Source organism: Vigna unguiculata, chromosome 5 (assembly GCF_037176805.1).
Source record: "Vigna unguiculata cultivar grain cowpea cultivar isolate G323 ecotype 2 chromosome 5, ASM3717680v1, whole genome shotgun sequence".
NCBI classification, from domain to species: Eukaryota; Viridiplantae; Streptophyta; class Magnoliopsida; order Fabales; family Fabaceae; genus Vigna; species Vigna unguiculata.
In genome coordinates this window covers 4,700,701-4,717,942 of record NC_140796.1, presented here as the reverse complement: position 1 = coordinate 4,717,942, position 17,242 = coordinate 4,700,701, and the positions used below count along the sequence as shown (strand labels likewise).

The 17,242-nt window shown below is 32.5% G+C and overlaps 2 protein-coding genes across 3 annotated transcripts; one reads left to right on the top strand and one right to left on the bottom strand.

Moving 5' to 3' along the window:
- Positions 1–543: 543 nt before the first annotated feature.
- Positions 544–6,638, bottom strand: LOC114185508 (U1 snRNP-associated protein usp106-like). Of its 2 annotated transcripts, XM_028073264.2 has the most exons (14): positions 6,318–6,638; positions 6,180–6,232; positions 5,796–5,964; positions 5,655–5,718; positions 4,813–4,892; positions 4,513–4,666; positions 3,447–3,508; positions 3,248–3,310; positions 2,990–3,048; positions 2,582–2,663; positions 1,606–1,652; positions 1,281–1,526; positions 885–947; positions 544–762 (listed from the first exon to the last, which is right to left on the bottom strand). In XM_028073264.2, the coding sequence occupies exons 1-13, from the start codon at positions 6,462–6,464 to the stop codon at positions 929–931; spliced, it is 1,245 nt and encodes a 414-aa protein (XP_027929065.1). In that variant the 5' UTR covers positions 6,465–6,638; the 3' UTR covers positions 544–762; positions 885–928. The 2 variants fall into 2 exon arrangements, with proteins under 2 accessions (XP_027929065.1, XP_027929064.1); XM_028073263.2 differs by having other exon boundaries at positions 544–947; positions 6,318–6,636.
- A 4,209-nt stretch (positions 6,639–10,847) lies between these two features.
- LOC114186006 (ER membrane protein complex subunit-like protein) lies at positions 10,848–16,018 on the top strand. The gene is made up of 8 exons (XM_028073997.2): positions 10,848–11,254; positions 11,453–11,515; positions 11,618–11,713; positions 12,204–12,251; positions 13,242–13,313; positions 14,082–14,140; positions 15,406–15,496; positions 15,617–16,018. Exons 1-8 carry the CDS (start codon positions 10,946–10,948, stop codon positions 15,779–15,781), a joined length of 903 nt encoding a protein of 300 aa, XP_027929798.2. The 5' UTR covers positions 10,848–10,945; the 3' UTR covers positions 15,782–16,018.
- Positions 16,019–17,242: the final 1,224 nt, after the last annotated feature.

Here is a 17,242-nt window from a genome sequence, read left to right as displayed (position 1 = left end):
TACGTTTAAAACTTCTCAATTATTATATTATCAACATTACATCTTTTCTTCCTTTTTTCATTTTTCACTTCTGATGAAACCCTAGGAAACCACTCTCCCCGCCAGTCTCCCAACCGAAATTCGACAAATTCTTTAAGCGTTGTCAATTTGAAATCATTGAATGAAAGAACGAAACGAGTGAGATTTGCACACAGAGGATTTTGGGTTCGCGCACTTGCTCCTGTATGTTTTGAAGGAAATAGTCATGACAAAGAACGCTAGAAACCTTGTCTATTATGCTAAAGGAATGCTCAACAGAGAGGAATTTGACAAAGGTTTATCGGGTGGCTGTGAACATAAAATAATGAACAAAAAAGAAAAGAAAAAATGATTTCCAGTGGTTTTAAACAATCGGAAAAAAAAAATTCAACTATCAAAAGATAACAACACAAACTTTTGTTTCGACATTTAATGCTACTGCGACAATTTCTAAACAAAATAACTAAACCGAAAATAAGATATACGATAAAGGATTACAAATATAATTCAGTATAGAAAAGAAGCGCTCAAAAAAAGTGTTAACAAATTAACTCCTTACCGCCTCAGAAACAGGAAAACCATAATTGTTTGGTTAAATCAAATTCTCAACTAACTTAAAACACTAGTGTGTGAGTTTTTCTGTAGCACGACGACTGAAAATAGTAACTCGAATCAAACTACTATTTTTAAGCACAATAGCAAGAACTGCTCCAAAGTAAGGGAGATTACAAATTGGATTAACATCTGCAAAGCAACACAAGACCATATTAGGCTACACCTAAGCTCAAGCTACATCCATCATCGAAGAAACAGTTCAACACAAGAAATCGCAAAATTATTTGTCCAACATGAGGTTCAACACCCACCTAAACTAAACATTTTCTCATATCCATAAGATTCATACCAATTGCTAATATCGATCATGACGCCTGAAAAAGAAAATACAAGGGTTAGGTACAGATACCAATTAAAATAAAATTATGCTTTTAAATTCATTAGTTACATGCACATGCACAGGCCCATGGATGTACAATCCCCACTTCTCTCTCTAAAGAATAACCAGGAACTAAACTCATAAAATAATGGAAGAAAAAGAAAAATAAACAAACAGAGGAAGTTAAAGACTATCTTTCAACAGAAATCTACAAAGCCTACTTGACCTTTAGATCAAGGGCCCATATGGGATCCAAAGCAGCTGCTTCGTACAGTTAAACAGACAGAATGTTATGTAAAAAAGACAATTATAGTCAAGGAGCCTGTACCTATGTCGATCATAATCTCTAGATCGCTCTCGAGATCTAGAGCGTGACCTCCTACGACTTCTTGATTCATAGGAGCGAGTGCGGTCAGAGTCTCTGTCACGGTCTCGCTCATATCCACGATCTCTATCATAATGCCTGTCCCGGTCTCTACTCCTACGATCATGGTCTCGCCCTCGTTCACGACTATCACCACGTTCACGGTCCCTGCTTGACTCCCTGTCTCGATCCCTGCTCCGTTCTTTTGACCTATGCCAAATAAATGCATATGAGTTTTAACTAAATATAAAATTTATTTAAATGCCCATCATTAAGCAATGAAATTTACCTCCTGTCCTCATGCCGATCAGTCTTTCGGCTTTTGTTCCTTTCTTCCTGAGCCAGAAAATAACATAGTCTGAGAACATTCCTCTACCCAATTAAAATAAAAGTCCATCTATATTGAACATTCAAAATCGACAAATAAACTAGACGTTCCCAAAAACACAAACCCCGGTCGAACAAAGTTATCCTCACCCTTTCAATCTTCCTTTCTCCTAGAAATGGTCAAAACACTTTGAAATAATCACAAATAGCATTTCGACTTAACAATTGCAGAAAAGAAGAATCTCTTCAGTATTAAACAACATTGACAAAGTGACAAACTTTTTTGACATCTAATAGTGTTGGGGACCAAAACTAGGTGCACGAGTGACAAACTTAGTATGTGTATCAGCAAATAAAAATATATTAAATTAAATGTCAAGATATAAAATGCACATGATCCAAGAAGACAATTGATGAGAGATGCCATGTATAAGCCACGGTTTGATTGATAGATTTAATGTAAGTAAAAATATTTCTTTAAGAAAGACAACAGGTTATGCACAATGACTGAACAAGCATTAAAATTATAAATATACAATTTGCATATCAGTTCACAAGTTTGCACGCTTCCATACCAAATAGAGACCAACAAGATGCAGAAAGGAAAAAAGAAAACTTTTCACATTAGAAACTATATTAGAATCTCTATAGACACCAACCAAACAAACATGATGGATTTAGATCATGGATTAATTAAATACATTTAGCAGTTACCACATTATTCTCATACCCTTTTTCTTCAAACAACTCCAAAAGAGATGAAATTACTACGGCTTTAGGAATAACGTTGCAACTTGCAACCAAACTGGATCTTAACATTTCTCTCCATATAAAAATAAAAATAAATTTCATGAACCTGCTTTGAAAATTAAAAATAATAATATATTTAAAGAACCCTAAACACAAAATCAGAAATGCATTAAAGATGTCTGTCTTACTTGAAGTTCTGCTAACTTCTCACGAATCTGCATATACCCTAAATGAAGTTTTCCTCCAAAATGATCAGCTAATCGGCGATCGCTGTAAATAATAATAGAAATCAAACTGTTCAAGCAAAATACACCAGAGCATCAAGAGAATAACATATTCATGTATGGCATTATTTCCCCAAAAACTTCTAGGTAAGAATATCATGATCTACAAGCAAAAAACAGAAAAGACGCACATTCTTTAGCTGCAAAAGTTATCCTCGTAAAACTGGCACAAGAGCCTGCTGGTGACAAGGAGGTATTACTAACGGGTCAAAAGCTGAAGCACTTGAAACCCCAAATTCTAACACCATAAATCCCTTGCAAAAATTAAGGAAAAAGAGAAAAGATGATGGGAGGGACAAAATAAGTCGTTACCTGTCATAAACACTCAAAAAAGCTCCACAAATGTCACATACACGTAGCTTCTGATCGGTCTGAATTGTTATGACAAGTGAAAGAGGCATAAGAATTAATGCACTTATGTATGTATGTATATATTATAACAAAAAATAAGCTATAAATTCTCAGTAAAAAAGTTGATAAGAAAAAAATAACTAGGCATGCCAAATTGTAGATGTAATTATATATTATATAATCATATAAAATCTGCCAGATCATGGAAAATTTACTCACAATCCGGACATCTGCTGCTGTATACTTTGATGAATCCAACACTGGCTCCTGCCTGGCAGGAAGCTGAGACAGAAAACAAATACAGTACAAACCGGTTACACAGTAGTTGCAAATTTTGAAATAGTATGCAAATAATACAGTACAAGTATTTCTGTAACGTTGTATAGAAATCAACAATAAAATAAAACATATGAAAGACCTTCTTAAGTGCTTCAGCCTCTTCCAATGCTTTTTGAGCCTCATCAACCATTCCTTGTTCACCTGTTCATTCAAAAATAAATATCATCATTAGATAAAAAGGAAGGAGACTTTCTAAAAAAGATTTGTTCATATGTTGGGCGTTAGTAAGCACATATCTTGAGGATGAAATTTGTTTTTTAAAGCTAAATACATACAAAACCAAGATTAAAAAATAATGATATCATGAGTCATGATTACCAGGCAGAAGTCAATTACTTGATCATAGTGATATTAAAACAAAAGCAAACCAAATCTTCTTAGTGGCTAATGTCACAATACATTAGTTCGGAAACGGATATGTATGTGTGTAAACAGACCATATCAATGGTAAAGCTCTCATGTGACATGAAATTTTACACCTAAATAGTCTTGGTTCCATTCTTTTATAAAGAAAAAAAAATCATCCTGGTGATTTTACAGCAATATAAGAACATTAATTGTTTATATTTCTGATACAGGAGAAAGGGGGACTAGTTATCGTATTTAATGATATCATTTTAACCTCCATATCATATGCATTATTTTAAGAGGAGTCGGAATTGCATGTGACCTTTTTATAAACATGGAGGGTGGTGATTTCCTTAAGACATAACATGAACTGATCTAATTTAAGGGTTGTTAAAATGTCTAATGAGAAAGAACATTCGAAAATTTTGTGGTTAGCTTTAACTACCGAATTAAGCCGTCACTCCTTAGGAGAGGGTGCTTGTGCTTACTTTTCCTATCTGTTACTCCAGAAATCTATTAGATTGTTTGTTCATAATAACCATCTAATGCACTAAGGATACATCAGCATTTTGAAAACATGAATATAGAAAGCTTTTCAGAGATATTTAAGTTGGGTTTTATACACAATTTCAACAGTCTGCTTTGGTTGGTTTTACTAATGTGCTATGCTATTCAAAACAGTATATAATCAAAATTTAGAAGAGACAGGTCTACCTGAGTTTCAACCTGTCTACAAAATTAAGCAAATAAACAACAGCAACAACAAATGAGCTGTATAAAGACTTCCACTGACTTACCAAGATCCTCAGCCTTCTTCAGCTTTTCATTTATCATCTCTTGTGTTCGAGGATCAGGAGCAACTACAGGAAGGGGTGCCAAAGGTGGTGGATTTGGCAGAGGTGTAGGTAAAGATGCCCTATCTTTGTTAAAGGCATCTAAAAGAAGCATGGACTGTTCGAACATTGATAGGAAGCCAGAGCAATTATTAGTAACTCCTCATAAAATTTAAATCAGAAAATTATCTTCATCGTCTAACAACATGACTTACTAAAGTAACAATCACAAATGGATATTCATGTTCAAGGGATATCACTGACCTGCTTGTCTGCTCTCTTAGTTCTAAGTTCCTCAACGACCTCTAAAGCTCGAATCTTGAGATCTGTCTTGCCTTCAAGATCTGCACATTCGGAATGTATTAGATAAGTCACAAACCTCAACAATCACACCTTTCCCGGTCAGTAAGTTCAGCAAAATGGATCAAATGACATTATGTTTTATAGTACCAAAGCAGACAAAAAATAAGACCAGTTTTTCACAGTTTAAGAGATGCTTCAAACTGAAAACATTTGCATCACCTGTGACTCTCTTAACATAAGATTAACATTGTGAACCATTTATAAAATAAACGTGTTCAAATACTTCAATAATTGAACTTCTTTCTACTGTATTTACTGGTACTATTGTTAAATGCCATGATAAATAAGTGTTTGAATGTAAACAATTATCAAATCTCACCAATGAAGCTTTGGTACTAAGTAACACATCAATTTTGACTTAAGAATAAAATCATGTAAAAAGATATCAATTAGTTTAAATCTAATCAATGATCAACTGACTTCATACTACAAGAATTTAAACGACTTTAATATATCAGTTATCCAGGTACCTAACTACCTATCATAATTCCTAAAACATCTCAAACAATTACGGAATTCCACAAGTGCATACACCCAACTAGCAAGCCAGGACAAAAGTTCTGACTAAAGATGACCTAAGAAGCTGTAACAGATCCAATTAACAAATTACCCCCCTGGCAATCCATACTTCTCTACAGTTAAATACCCCCACTGGCAATCCATACTTCTCTACAATAAGACCCAGGAACGCCCATTCATTTAAAAGCAAACATGTCCAACCAGTAACAACAACAGTACAGTACCGTATTGATCAGCTTCTTTTAACTTCTCTTTAATTTCCTTAGACAGCTCAAGCACCTCAGGGGTCTGCAAACACAAAACAGATTAGTATAACTTACCACAAATCGCCACAGGGGAAACCTAACACAACAATCAACACTCACTTGAGTAACTTCGGAGACCGAAATCGCAATGGCAGCCTTTGCATCCTCGTCCTCGAGCCGCTTGAGAGCCCTGCCAATTTTCCTATCACACTCACCAATAAGCTTGTCTATCACATCCTCCAATTCCCTATCATAATTATCAGTGCCTTTCGCCTTTGCCTCCTCGTATCTAAGAACAGTTAAGCAATAACAGTACCACAAACACAAGAAAGACACTGCATCTAAATGACGCTGTCATCGCAAACTCTTATCTATTTCTCGTACTTCAATTTTAAAATGAATGCAACAAAATGAGGTAGTTTAAATCGAAAAGACCTAAAACCTAAACCAAATTGTTTTGTGCTTCGATTGCAATACCCTAGTCCTAGAGATCGAGAAGGATACTCTTTCCGGAGCTGAAGAGAGTGCACCTTAGGGCAAGGTCCCATATCCATTTTCTGAAACGGAGACAGCGAAATCCAGAATGAAAAAAAAAACGAAGCCCTAGGATGCGAAAACGAATGGCGAAACAGAAGAAGTTACCGTTAACTGGAAGAGTTCGTGAGGGCAGAGACCGACGAGGTAGAGACGACAAACGTCGCGATCGTAGTACTTGCGATTGACTTCACGGACATCGCCGTTACGGTTGGCTCCCATCAACACATCGAGCTGCTTCCGTATAGCATCCATGGCTGCTTGCCGGCACGAACTTCAGTGCTGCTATGTTATTAGCCTTTCTTCTTCTTCTTCTTCTTCACTCTTGTGCTGTGTTTTTATCTTAGGTTCGGTTTGGGATCTGAAACGAAAATTTACTCTCAAAAACACTACAATGTCATGTCTTCCAGTATTATTAGGGTTAAGAGGGGGTGGTGGTCACTGCTCCGTTTATTTTCCTATATCTATAATTTATAATTATTAATCATTATACTGGATTTATTTTATATATTTTCTTATTTCTTTTACTATTTTAGTTAACTAACATTTTAGTTTTATAATATATAAATAATTACTCCAGTATTTTTATTGAATAATCATTTCTATTGAATTTGATATAAGTTTTTATTTTATTTGGGTAAAAAGTACGATATCCCATGAATGTTTGAAAACTGAAATATATATGATGGATAAGTTTTTTCTTTTTTTTCTTCTTATCTCTTTCAGAAAGAATTAGAAGATTTATTTAAATAATTATTTTTTTAAAATTGATATATATATATATATAATACTTTTTCTATAACTAATTATTTGTTTAAAATTACAATCGTGTTATTCACTGTCAATATATACTCATAAGACACATGATTATTTGGATATATGTTGATTTTTTAAAATGACATGTATTGAATCTACACCAACATAATCAGCATTCAAAGCATGAAAATTTAAGATTAATTATCTTAATCCAATTATTATATAATTTGGTCAACCAAACTAAAGTCCAACCATGTAAAGTCCATGAATCCTAATATAAAAAGCACACACGATTACGCATTTTTTTGACATTTATTCTCTCTTACACATTATACTTACTTCGTTATCAAAATATCTTTTGCAAGTACATTTCCTTCTTTTTATAACGTTTGAGGACAAATACCCTTTTGAAGTTCGAGTTCTAGAACTTTTTAGGAGAACTTACAAAATATGCTTAGACATTGTAAGAACAATAATTATTACTTTCAATTTATTTTTATTATTAATTTCATTTCACTTGGATATAATGTTTTTTGAAACTTTTTTTTTCATTGTTCTAAAGTACAAAATTAAGTTTAAGTTGAATCTAATCGCATAAAAAAATAACCCATATTTTAAAAACAAGTACAAAATAAATAAAATAAGTAGTGTGGTACATAAAGTAGTTATGTTACTATTTTGTTGTTTATTACAATCATTACATTACATTGATCTTCTTTGTGTTACCTAGGCAAGACCACTAGTGTGGTGTGCTTTTGTTATCATTTTCTTTCTCTTTCAAATTTTCAATAATTGTTTAACAACTTATTAATGTTGTGGATTGATATTGCTACATCAACTAGTTTTTATGGGTAGAACAAATGTCAAAAATCATTCGAGTGTAGGTGAGGAGATGGAAAAAGGAGAGCTTCACGTGAGTATTAAAGTGGAAGGAGGAAGAACGTTCATTGAATATGACATCTAAAATGATCCTTCTCCTCCTACTCAAATACATTTTTTTGAAAAAATAATTATTTATCCATATTTTATTTTATGTATAATACATTTCGATGCATTTTTTATTTATACTTATAAGTTAACATGGTATAATATTTAAGGTTAAATGTATTTTAATCGATATATATATTTTCAAGAATTTATCAATGAAGTTCTTCTTGAAAAACACTTTTTTCATAGGAAATTTAATTAATTAATTATATATATATTAAATAATTAAATGATTTTTAAAAATATATATCCATTACCTTAAGTTTTCTTTTATATATGCTAACAAACAAATATTTCAATCAAATAAATTATTATATGTAACACCTTAGTTTATATTGTTCTGCAGTGAAAGAAAGATGGCTATGGCCATGAACATTATGCCAATTATCGTTTCAACAAAATCCTTCAAATCATCATCGTTTATGAGATACCGTTATAAGCCCCTACCTATGATCACATGCAAGGTTGAAAAATAATATTTCATTTCACCCATATGAAATAAAAAGGTAGTAAAAGGTAAATTTGCACTATAAAATCTAAAATATAAATTTGCATTATGAATTGTACTGTATGGAATGCAAAATTGCACGATGAATTGTACAATCTATAATATAAATTTGCATTACGGATTTTACAATATGATATACCTACGGAATGTACGATTCAAAACTATGATTACAACACAAGTATAATTAGAATTTTGAAAATGATGGAAGTGTAGGAAGAAAATGTGGGGGTCTAGGAAAAAGTTCCCCACAATCTCATATGAAGTAACCTTTAATACCAAGTTTGAGGTGTCAAGTCAACCCTAAATCAAACCACGACCCCTTGTTGCTTTGCATACAATTCACTTGGTTTAGCACTGCTGAAGAACAGTCGATAACAACTGAAAGATGCTTCTAAATGATGTTCTCAAAATTTGAGTGTTCACCATGGAAAGATGTTCTTAAAGCTCAATGTCACTTTTCATGCGGTGGTGTCAACGTCAGAAGCCAACCCAATTCAAACCATGACCCCCTTATTAATCCGCATGCGGTTCACTTGGTTTAGCATTATTGAAGAACAATTGAGAAGAACAACAAAATGTTTTTGTGGGTGGAAAAAACTATATGATGTTCTAAAATTTGGGTGCTCACCATGGAAAAATGTGCTTAAAACTCAATGTCACTTTTCATGCAATGGTGTTAACATCAAAAGCCAACCCCAAGTCCAACCATGACCCCTTTGTTGCTCAACATGCAATTCATTGGAGAACATCGACAACAACAAAAATATGTTTATCAGGGTGGAAAAAAATAGACGATGTTCTTAGAATTTGAATGCTCACCATGGAAAGAAGTTCTTGAAGCTCAATGTCACTTTTCATGCATTGGTGTCAATGTCAAAAGCCAATAGAGTGTGTGTGGGAAGGTGGAAAAAGGAGAGGTAAATCATAATACAATAATGCAATTAGTAATTGTAACATGTTTATAACTTAAAAACAATGCAATTAGTTCACCTTGCCTGTTATCCAGCTTAAACAACTTTAAAAACACAAAAACACTTATAACTCCATAAGATGTTCTATGTACACATATAAACATCAAGACATATCATTATGATAACTGATTAGCATCAACTCATAAAAGATTAAAATCTCATATGCAACTAGAAGAAGGGTCATATGCAAAGCCCGAACATAAAGACCCATAAGAAAACGAGCAAAATACAACACTTAAAAAAACTGATATGTCTAAATTGAAGAATTCGTTATAAGGATTGCTCGTATATTATCAGTTATTCAATTAAACGACTAGAAAGAAAAAACATTTAGAAAAAACTTTAGAAAAGTAACTTATAAAAAATTGTATATTTGAAAATAATTAAACTCGTTTACAATAAAACTATTTACATGAAAACCTTTTAATATTAAAATAATTAAATTTTATTACTTTTAAACTAATATCGCTTTTAAAATATTATTTTCTAGATCATTATAATACTTATATTACCAATAATAATAATATAATATTTTTATTGAAATTATTATAAATTATGAAAATATTTAATTTAATTTCACATACAATTATATTGTTTTAGAAAAATAATTATAAAATCATACTAAAATATTAAAAAATAAAATAAAATAATATTTATTAACGAATATCGTATATTGTTTTAGAAAATCATTATAAACTTATATTAAAATATTTAAAAAATTAAATAAAAAAATAAATTCAGATTTATTAAAAAATATCGTAAGTTTGCTCGATAACCGGTTAACGTTACGAATTTAAAAAGATATGTACTACTGACCAGAAATCAATTAAAATAATTATGAAAAATAAAAATTAAATATTAAAAAAAATTCAATTATTAATTAAAGTATTTTATTAGATATAAATTTATATTTGAAAATTTTATTTAATATTATAAAATGAATAAATAACTATAAAATATATAATTAAAGTCTCTAGTATATTATATATCTATATGTGATTTCTATACAGATAAAAATGAATAAAAAAATACAAATTTTATTTTATTATTAATATAAGTAAAATAAGCGTTAATTTAAAATTAAATAATTATTTTTTGTTTTTTATATTTTAATAGTAAAATAGATTTTTAAATTGCATAGCTTTTTATTAAAGTTTAAGTTAATGTGTCATTAAAAAAATGGTGAATGCTAATTCATTAAAAATATGATCAAACTAAACACTGTTTATTAAAGAAATAAAAAGATGAATATTTATTTAAATATTTATTTTATTAAAATATAAGAAAATGATATATTTTAAAACTAAGTACGAAGCAAACGTGATTTAGCCTTATATTAAAAAAAGCAATTTTTTCATGAGAAGTTATTAATTTAAATTATATGAAAGTTAGTAGAAAGATTGAAATTTCTCACATGCTACTAGAGGGAGTCAAGAAAAAGAAAAACGAAATCAATTATTGACCACCGTGCACATACCACTAACACGGGCTTTGGGAAAGTAGACGGCGAGAGAATGGGGGTGCTACTCATACGGTGGGTTCTGGCGGTGACTCTGTTGCTAACTTGCGCTCTAGGTTTTAAATCCGACGAGCTTCTCCTAGACGACGAAGAGTTCGGCATCGAAGGTGGACGCTCCTCCTCCTTCCACTCCGATTCGCTTCCACCTTCTACCGCCGCCACCTCCACCTCTTGGAAGAGGTTTTCGGAGTCCGCCTCCGATTCCAAGATCCAGTTCACTCTCCAACACGCGTTCGGCGACTCCGATTTCTCCGACGCTGGCAATTTCTCTGCTCGCCTCAAGACTTGGGGCCACGGCGGCCAGGTTTCTTCCCTCTCATCTCTCTTTTCCTCTGCTTATTATTATGATTTGAAGAGTTGATATCCGATTTGCTTCCAATCTGCTTCTATTCAAATTCGCTAATGTTCTGTGGCGTTATTTCCAATTCCACTGAGTTATACTGGTTATAATATATGCGAGATTTGTGTTGTTGTGCCGAAAACCGGTTTTGATCTGTGATAGACGCTGACGAAGCTGCGGTTTAAGCGTGATCCTTTGACTGACGTTGAGAAGAAGAGTTTTCAAGTAATTATTTGTTTTCATTGAACTATTTTTGTACCTGTTACTGTTTTTGAATTTTGGCTTGTTTGCATTGTATAAAGATGTAACACTCTTCTCTTATTACAGGAACTGTTGCGAGGAGATGATTTCTATAGGATTAGATTGCCGTCCAATGTTTTGAGTCCTCCTGGCCGGGAATATATAATTTCTTCTGTGAAGGCAGTAAGTATGAATATGAATCAAGTTCTTGTCTACTGGTAGTATGAATAAAAATTTGAGGTTCCTTTTTCACTAGTACTATGGTTTAATGGTTGGTTTGTGCTTGAGGAGTGTTACTTTTAGGTCCTTGGTTTGTTTGTTCTTTTTCTTGCATTGTATGGTGCTGGTAAGGGTGGTACTGTACTGTGGTAGGTAGCAGCCTTGTTCCAATAATACCTGCCATGTTTTTTTCTGCACTTATCTTGTGATATTTATGAAGGATGGTTTGTTTCATTCTCTCTCTCTTTCTTGTTTTTGCTGGTACTCTTTTTCATTTAAGAATGTCTGTCGAAAGCTTTAGTCCTTGTTATACTTTCATTGCATCAATCCGTTTTAGTGGCTGTGGCTCCTCTATTTGGCGTTGCGGTGATTTTTTGAGCCGTTGACTCCAATTAGAACTAATTGTTTTTCCTTTTCCAAGTAGAACTAACAGTTTTTGCCTTTCTGAATTCAGCGATGTCTTCCAGGGGATGGATTGGAGGAGCATTTTGTAATACACATGGTAATTTTCCTTATTATATTAAAGTATGCTCTTTATGCTGCATCTGTCTATAGTGTTGTATTTTCAAAGATAATTTCTCCACTGAGTTCAAATTCTGATACATTGTATTACTTGATAATTAGACTCAACTGTCTTCTGGAAATGGGGAAAAATATTGGAAGACTTATGATGTCGATTTGGGTGATCTAGTCTGTAGAAAGATATGTAGAATAGGATGAGTTATATGTTCACAAGCAAATAATGACATGCTTTACTTCAGTTCTTCTGTAAATAATTTTAGGAATGTGGATTACAAATGAATTTGTTATATAACAACAATAAGATCTACCTACTCTTGCCTCGTTATGCCAATTAAGCTACATGTAACAAGTAACTCTGTATGTTTCATCTTATCCAAAATTTAAATAAAGTCCATTTAGAGTAAATTCTTTTTAATGGTTTCTCTTGAGGTTCACTTAACTATCTATCTATACTGTTGTCCATCTTCTTTTGTGCTTACTTCACTTAAAATTCTTAGATTCTACAATAAAAACACAATTTTGATCCTCTCTAGTGGTAAAACACAATTCATGCTAGCTTTTGAGTACTTTGTAGAAATATCCTTCTCGTGAACACTTTATTCTCACCACCACAAATCTTTACTGTTAGGTACAAAGTTGAAACCCGCTTGACCCAACAAGAACTCTTTTGCTCCCTTTGGAAACAATATTTGATCCATTATGTTGTTTACTTTTCATTTTTGACTTTATACTTTTTATTCCTCAGCAAGTGCCTTAAGGGTACATATTAGTATTTTCCTCTGCACATTTTGTCTAGATGGAAAAAAACTAGAAACCATGGGACTATGGGTGGTATTCCCTACGCTATAGTGTAGAATACATCAACCAGGAGACAAAACTGAACTTTTGTTGTATAGGTTTTCTTACATATCTATCTTCACATTTATCTCTTTTTAATTCATCGAGACTCACTTTAGTTTTTCTGTTTCAGGAAGGTGTTAATGTCCTGGCTGTCAATTATGGTGCCCCAGGATCTTGCTCTTATCCTAGACTACTGAAGCTTGTAAGTCACTTATACATTTTACAGCTGATCTTATTTCTTGGTTTTCATCGAGAGCTTAGCTAAACCTTTTAAAACTTCTCAACATATTTTGTTGTGGTCTATTTTATCTTCCTCTTGTTGTACACACACAGTTGGCTTCCTGAAAAGTATGGACTGTTATACCAGGGGTCACTAATGCTATCTCTTCCTTGACATACACATAATGACATAAATACAGAAATTATTCATCTCTTGTGTTTTGTTTTTGGCATATATAATTATGTAGTTATTTAAGCATCTAGTATGATTGGTGTATGTCAATACTATGTATAAATAAATAAATAATTATTCAATGGTTTTATTTATTGTTTCCTATATAGTTATCTGTTAAGCTTCTATATATAATGATGTTGCACTTCAAGGTAAAAGTGTGATTACATCCCAAAGCTGATTGGGGGCCAATTTAGATAGAAGACAGTTAATTTGTTAATGTATTATATCCAGATCCATACTTATTTGAAAGAGTAAAATTAGCATGCATTACGCTTTTAGAAACTACCTGAAGATTCCATTATCTACCTCAATATTAGCATGTTCTGGTTGATTTGTGAACATATCATCCCACAACTTGTCCTTGTTTTTGAGAGTAGTTATAAGGGGTGCAAAAACCCCATTGTGCACGTTTTCAAATCAATTTATAAGCCAGTGCAAACTTAAAATTAATGTCTATTGCCTGATTTTATACTGCACATGCTAATATTATGTATTTTTATTTTTTTTTTGCTTTAGCCTGCAAAGTGGTCTTTCAAGTCTCACACAGTTCTAAAGAACAGTGAACAGGCACCAAGGTATATCTTCGTCTCTTAATTGTTAATTTTTTTCACTTATTATAAGATATCAATAGCTTTTCATCAATATACAGATAGTAGTAGAAAAGGAGCATATATACAGTGTTCCTAGCTCATGGCTGCTAAGGTAGTAACAGCAGCAGTATTAAAAAGTAGCAAATACGTTCTTTTCTCTTCTTTTTCTATGTCTTTCTATGTTTCTTCTTGAAAAGAGATTTTAATGAGGCATAGTGTTTGGTTTTGTAATATATCTATCACGGTATAGAAGAAAGTCTGCTTCGATGAATTTTTCAGTGAATATGAGCCTCTTGTATTAAATTTGAGTTCACACTTTTGAAACTAAAGGTCTTTTCTCAATGTTCCATGTAATTTCTCTTGTACTGACATTTCCTTTTTTCCCCCTTCCAAATAGTAATGCTTAAATTTAGTTAATTTCAAATTGATACTTGAAATCTTGAAAATTGTCACCCTTTTTCCTCCTATATTCTACCACGGAGGTGCCTTTTCCTTGTTAATAATTCGACCTCTGGTTCGGGGTCTTTTGTGGTCTTTTTGCTGATTATATTATCGAGGGACAAGGACTTTTAACTATTGTTTCATGGCTATTTTTGCACCGCAAGTATTCGGGTATTCAATTTCTCGTCTTTTTACGCGCACTATACCTTGATTGTCTGTCTTTATCAACGTATTCTTCCTCAAGTTTCACACTCCTTTCTTTATTCACTGATCTTCCCGCAAAATAGCACTTTGCAAGAATAACGTAGAAGTATACAATTATTTACTTGTATTTAGTCTGTAATCACATCATTAACTATATATCCATTCTCTTAAAGAGTGTCCTAGAGAGAGTATGTGACTAACATTTCTCATATGCTCATTGTATAAAATACAACTACACTGAAAATAATTAAATTTCTCCTTGTTCTGAACTGTTTTCTGAATTCATGTCCACTTTTCAAAAAAAAACAAAAAATAGTTGTTTCCAATGTAAGCATGTTTCCTGAAGTATCGCAATGGAATAAAAACAAAAATGGGAAATCAGAAAGGGAAAGTAGATTTCCCAACCAAATGTTTCCGTGAATTTGTCTCAAGTTCGTTGATGAAGATTAAAATTAATATGCTAGGGAAAAAGGAAGGTTGAATCTCTTGCTTTTGGCTTTTTAAAATCATACAAGAAGTAGCTTCTGCATCCATCATCATTTTGATATGTTTTAACTACTGTGCTGCCTGTGTTCTTAATTCTACAAATACTTTTGCTTCCGCAGAACTCCAATATTTGCTGAAGATGCTCTTGGTGGGGAGGAAGGAGACGGCGAGGGTGTAAAGCCAATAGAGAGGTCCTTTTGGGCTAAATATGTGAGTATACAAGCTGGCATGATCTTTAATCCCATAACTTGTTTTTTTTTCCCGAAATAAACTATAAATGTATGTATTTCTGAATTAATATTTTTCATCCGAAATGTTTCTTGATACCAGTGGATGTACCTGATCCCTCTTGGACTCATAGTAATGAATGCCGTTACTCAAGCTATGAATATGCCAGAAGACCAACCTGGTGGGCAACCTGGTGCTCCAGCACAGCAGCAGCCAGGATCTGCAGTACAGCGTGGACCAAGTTCTGGTGCTGTGCGTAGAAGATGATAAGTTAGCTTCCTCTTTCTCGGAAAGCGTTATTTGAGGATATTGGCCGTGAATGGAATCTTAGGCTGACCCTTTATGTAGAATTTTTTAATCATTTTAATTGCATATTTAAAAGCTTTGTGCCCATATGAAAAGAAATTTTAATACGATTTGCTTGTAAACATTGAAACAGCGACGTTTTAAGTTTTCCAATTTAGATTGACTAATTATTGTTATATATTGAATTTTTGACACGAATATCACTTTGGTTCCCTTGATATTGTGTGATGTTTCTGGGACCATTTGTGCCCATTATAAGTTTGTGGAATTCACGTCAATTTGTTTATGGCCGCGATAACAAGGAATTTCCTATCAAGGTATTTGAATTCACTGAATACAGATAACCAACTTATATAGAGTTGGGCGCTTCATTGCTGAAAGGTACCAACTATTTTCTATGCTAAAACCAGACGATTCATGAATAAGAAAGACATTACAGCTTTATTATCCTCGTTCCCCAGTTTAATACCATGGTAGCAAATTAAACATTTTTTTATTGAATTCATTGTAATTAAAAATAAAACTTATCTGCAAATGATAGATGTACTTTAGAGTGTTAATCTATTTGAGATGTAAAAGTAGATAGTGATATCTAAGATGAGCTTTATAGAAAATAAAACTTACCTATTTCATCTACATCAACTCCTAATTTGAGGTAATGAATGACTTTTTATCATAAGAACATATTAACGAAGAATGAATAGAAATTGTATCGAGCCCTTTATATTTCTTTTTTCCCTTAAACTTTTTTTTTTATCTGCTACTGCTTGTTTGAAAGGGAAAATTTATATCGAATGGAGCCTATAGAAATTATATACCTAAATATTCCATTATCAATGCTTGGGTGATTTATCGCGTGTAACCTTTCAACTTGTCCTTGCAGATCTTCATGACTATTTCTGCATTTAATAACTCGTGTATTCCTAAATGTATTGTCAATATTTTGAATCTCTTCGACAGATTTATCGAAATGTAACGGAAGAAGACAAAATAAAATACTTTTTTTATAATTTAAAATTAACTGATTCAAAGTTAAAAAACTAATTTTAAATGAGAGAACTTTCATAAATTAATTTATCTCATAAAAATATATTTATTTTTGTCTCTCCTATCTGCAAATATTATAAGGCATGTTTGCGGTTCCTTTTCCGGCTTTAGCCTGCAAGAGGGATGTTGAAATCACCCATTTTGGATAACTTTGAACGAAAAATGTTCTATGTTTCGCAAATTCTTTCTTAGTTGGTCCATTTATTTAATTTACTTTTACTTAATTTACAAATATTAACTAAAAGCAGCACAGGTGATCCTAGCAAGGTTGCTAAAGGAGCATTGAGCAACGAGAAATTTTCTTGCTTTCTTTCCTTTCTTTTTTCTTTACAAAAATGGGATTCCTATGTAAAAGCCCGTTGCAGTTACAATATA

Excerpts from the sequence above, each read along its gene's own strand:
- LOC114185508 (XM_028073264.2), bottom strand. The coding sequence starts at position 6,464 with ATGGATGCTATACGGAAGCAGCTCGATGTGTTGATGGGAGCCAACCGT. Across the intron at positions 5,965-6,179 it reads TCTCTTCAGCTCCGGAAAGA|ATACGAGGAGGCAAAGGCGA; the intron begins GTATCCTTCTCG and ends AACTGTTCTTAG. Across the intron at positions 4,893-5,654 it reads AAAAGAAGCTGATCAATACG|ATCTTGAAGGCAAGACAGAT; the intron begins GTACTGTACTGT and ends CCGAATGTGCAG.
- LOC114186006 (XM_028073997.2), top strand. The coding sequence starts at position 10,946 with ATGGGGGTGCTACTCATACGGTGGGTTCTGGCGGTGACTCTGTTGCTA. Across the intron at positions 11,714-12,203 it reads TAATTTCTTCTGTGAAGGCA|CGATGTCTTCCAGGGGATGG; the intron begins GTAAGTATGAAT and ends TTCTGAATTCAG. Across the intron at positions 13,314-14,081 it reads ATCCTAGACTACTGAAGCTT|CCTGCAAAGTGGTCTTTCAA; the intron begins GTAAGTCACTTA and ends TTTTTGCTTTAG.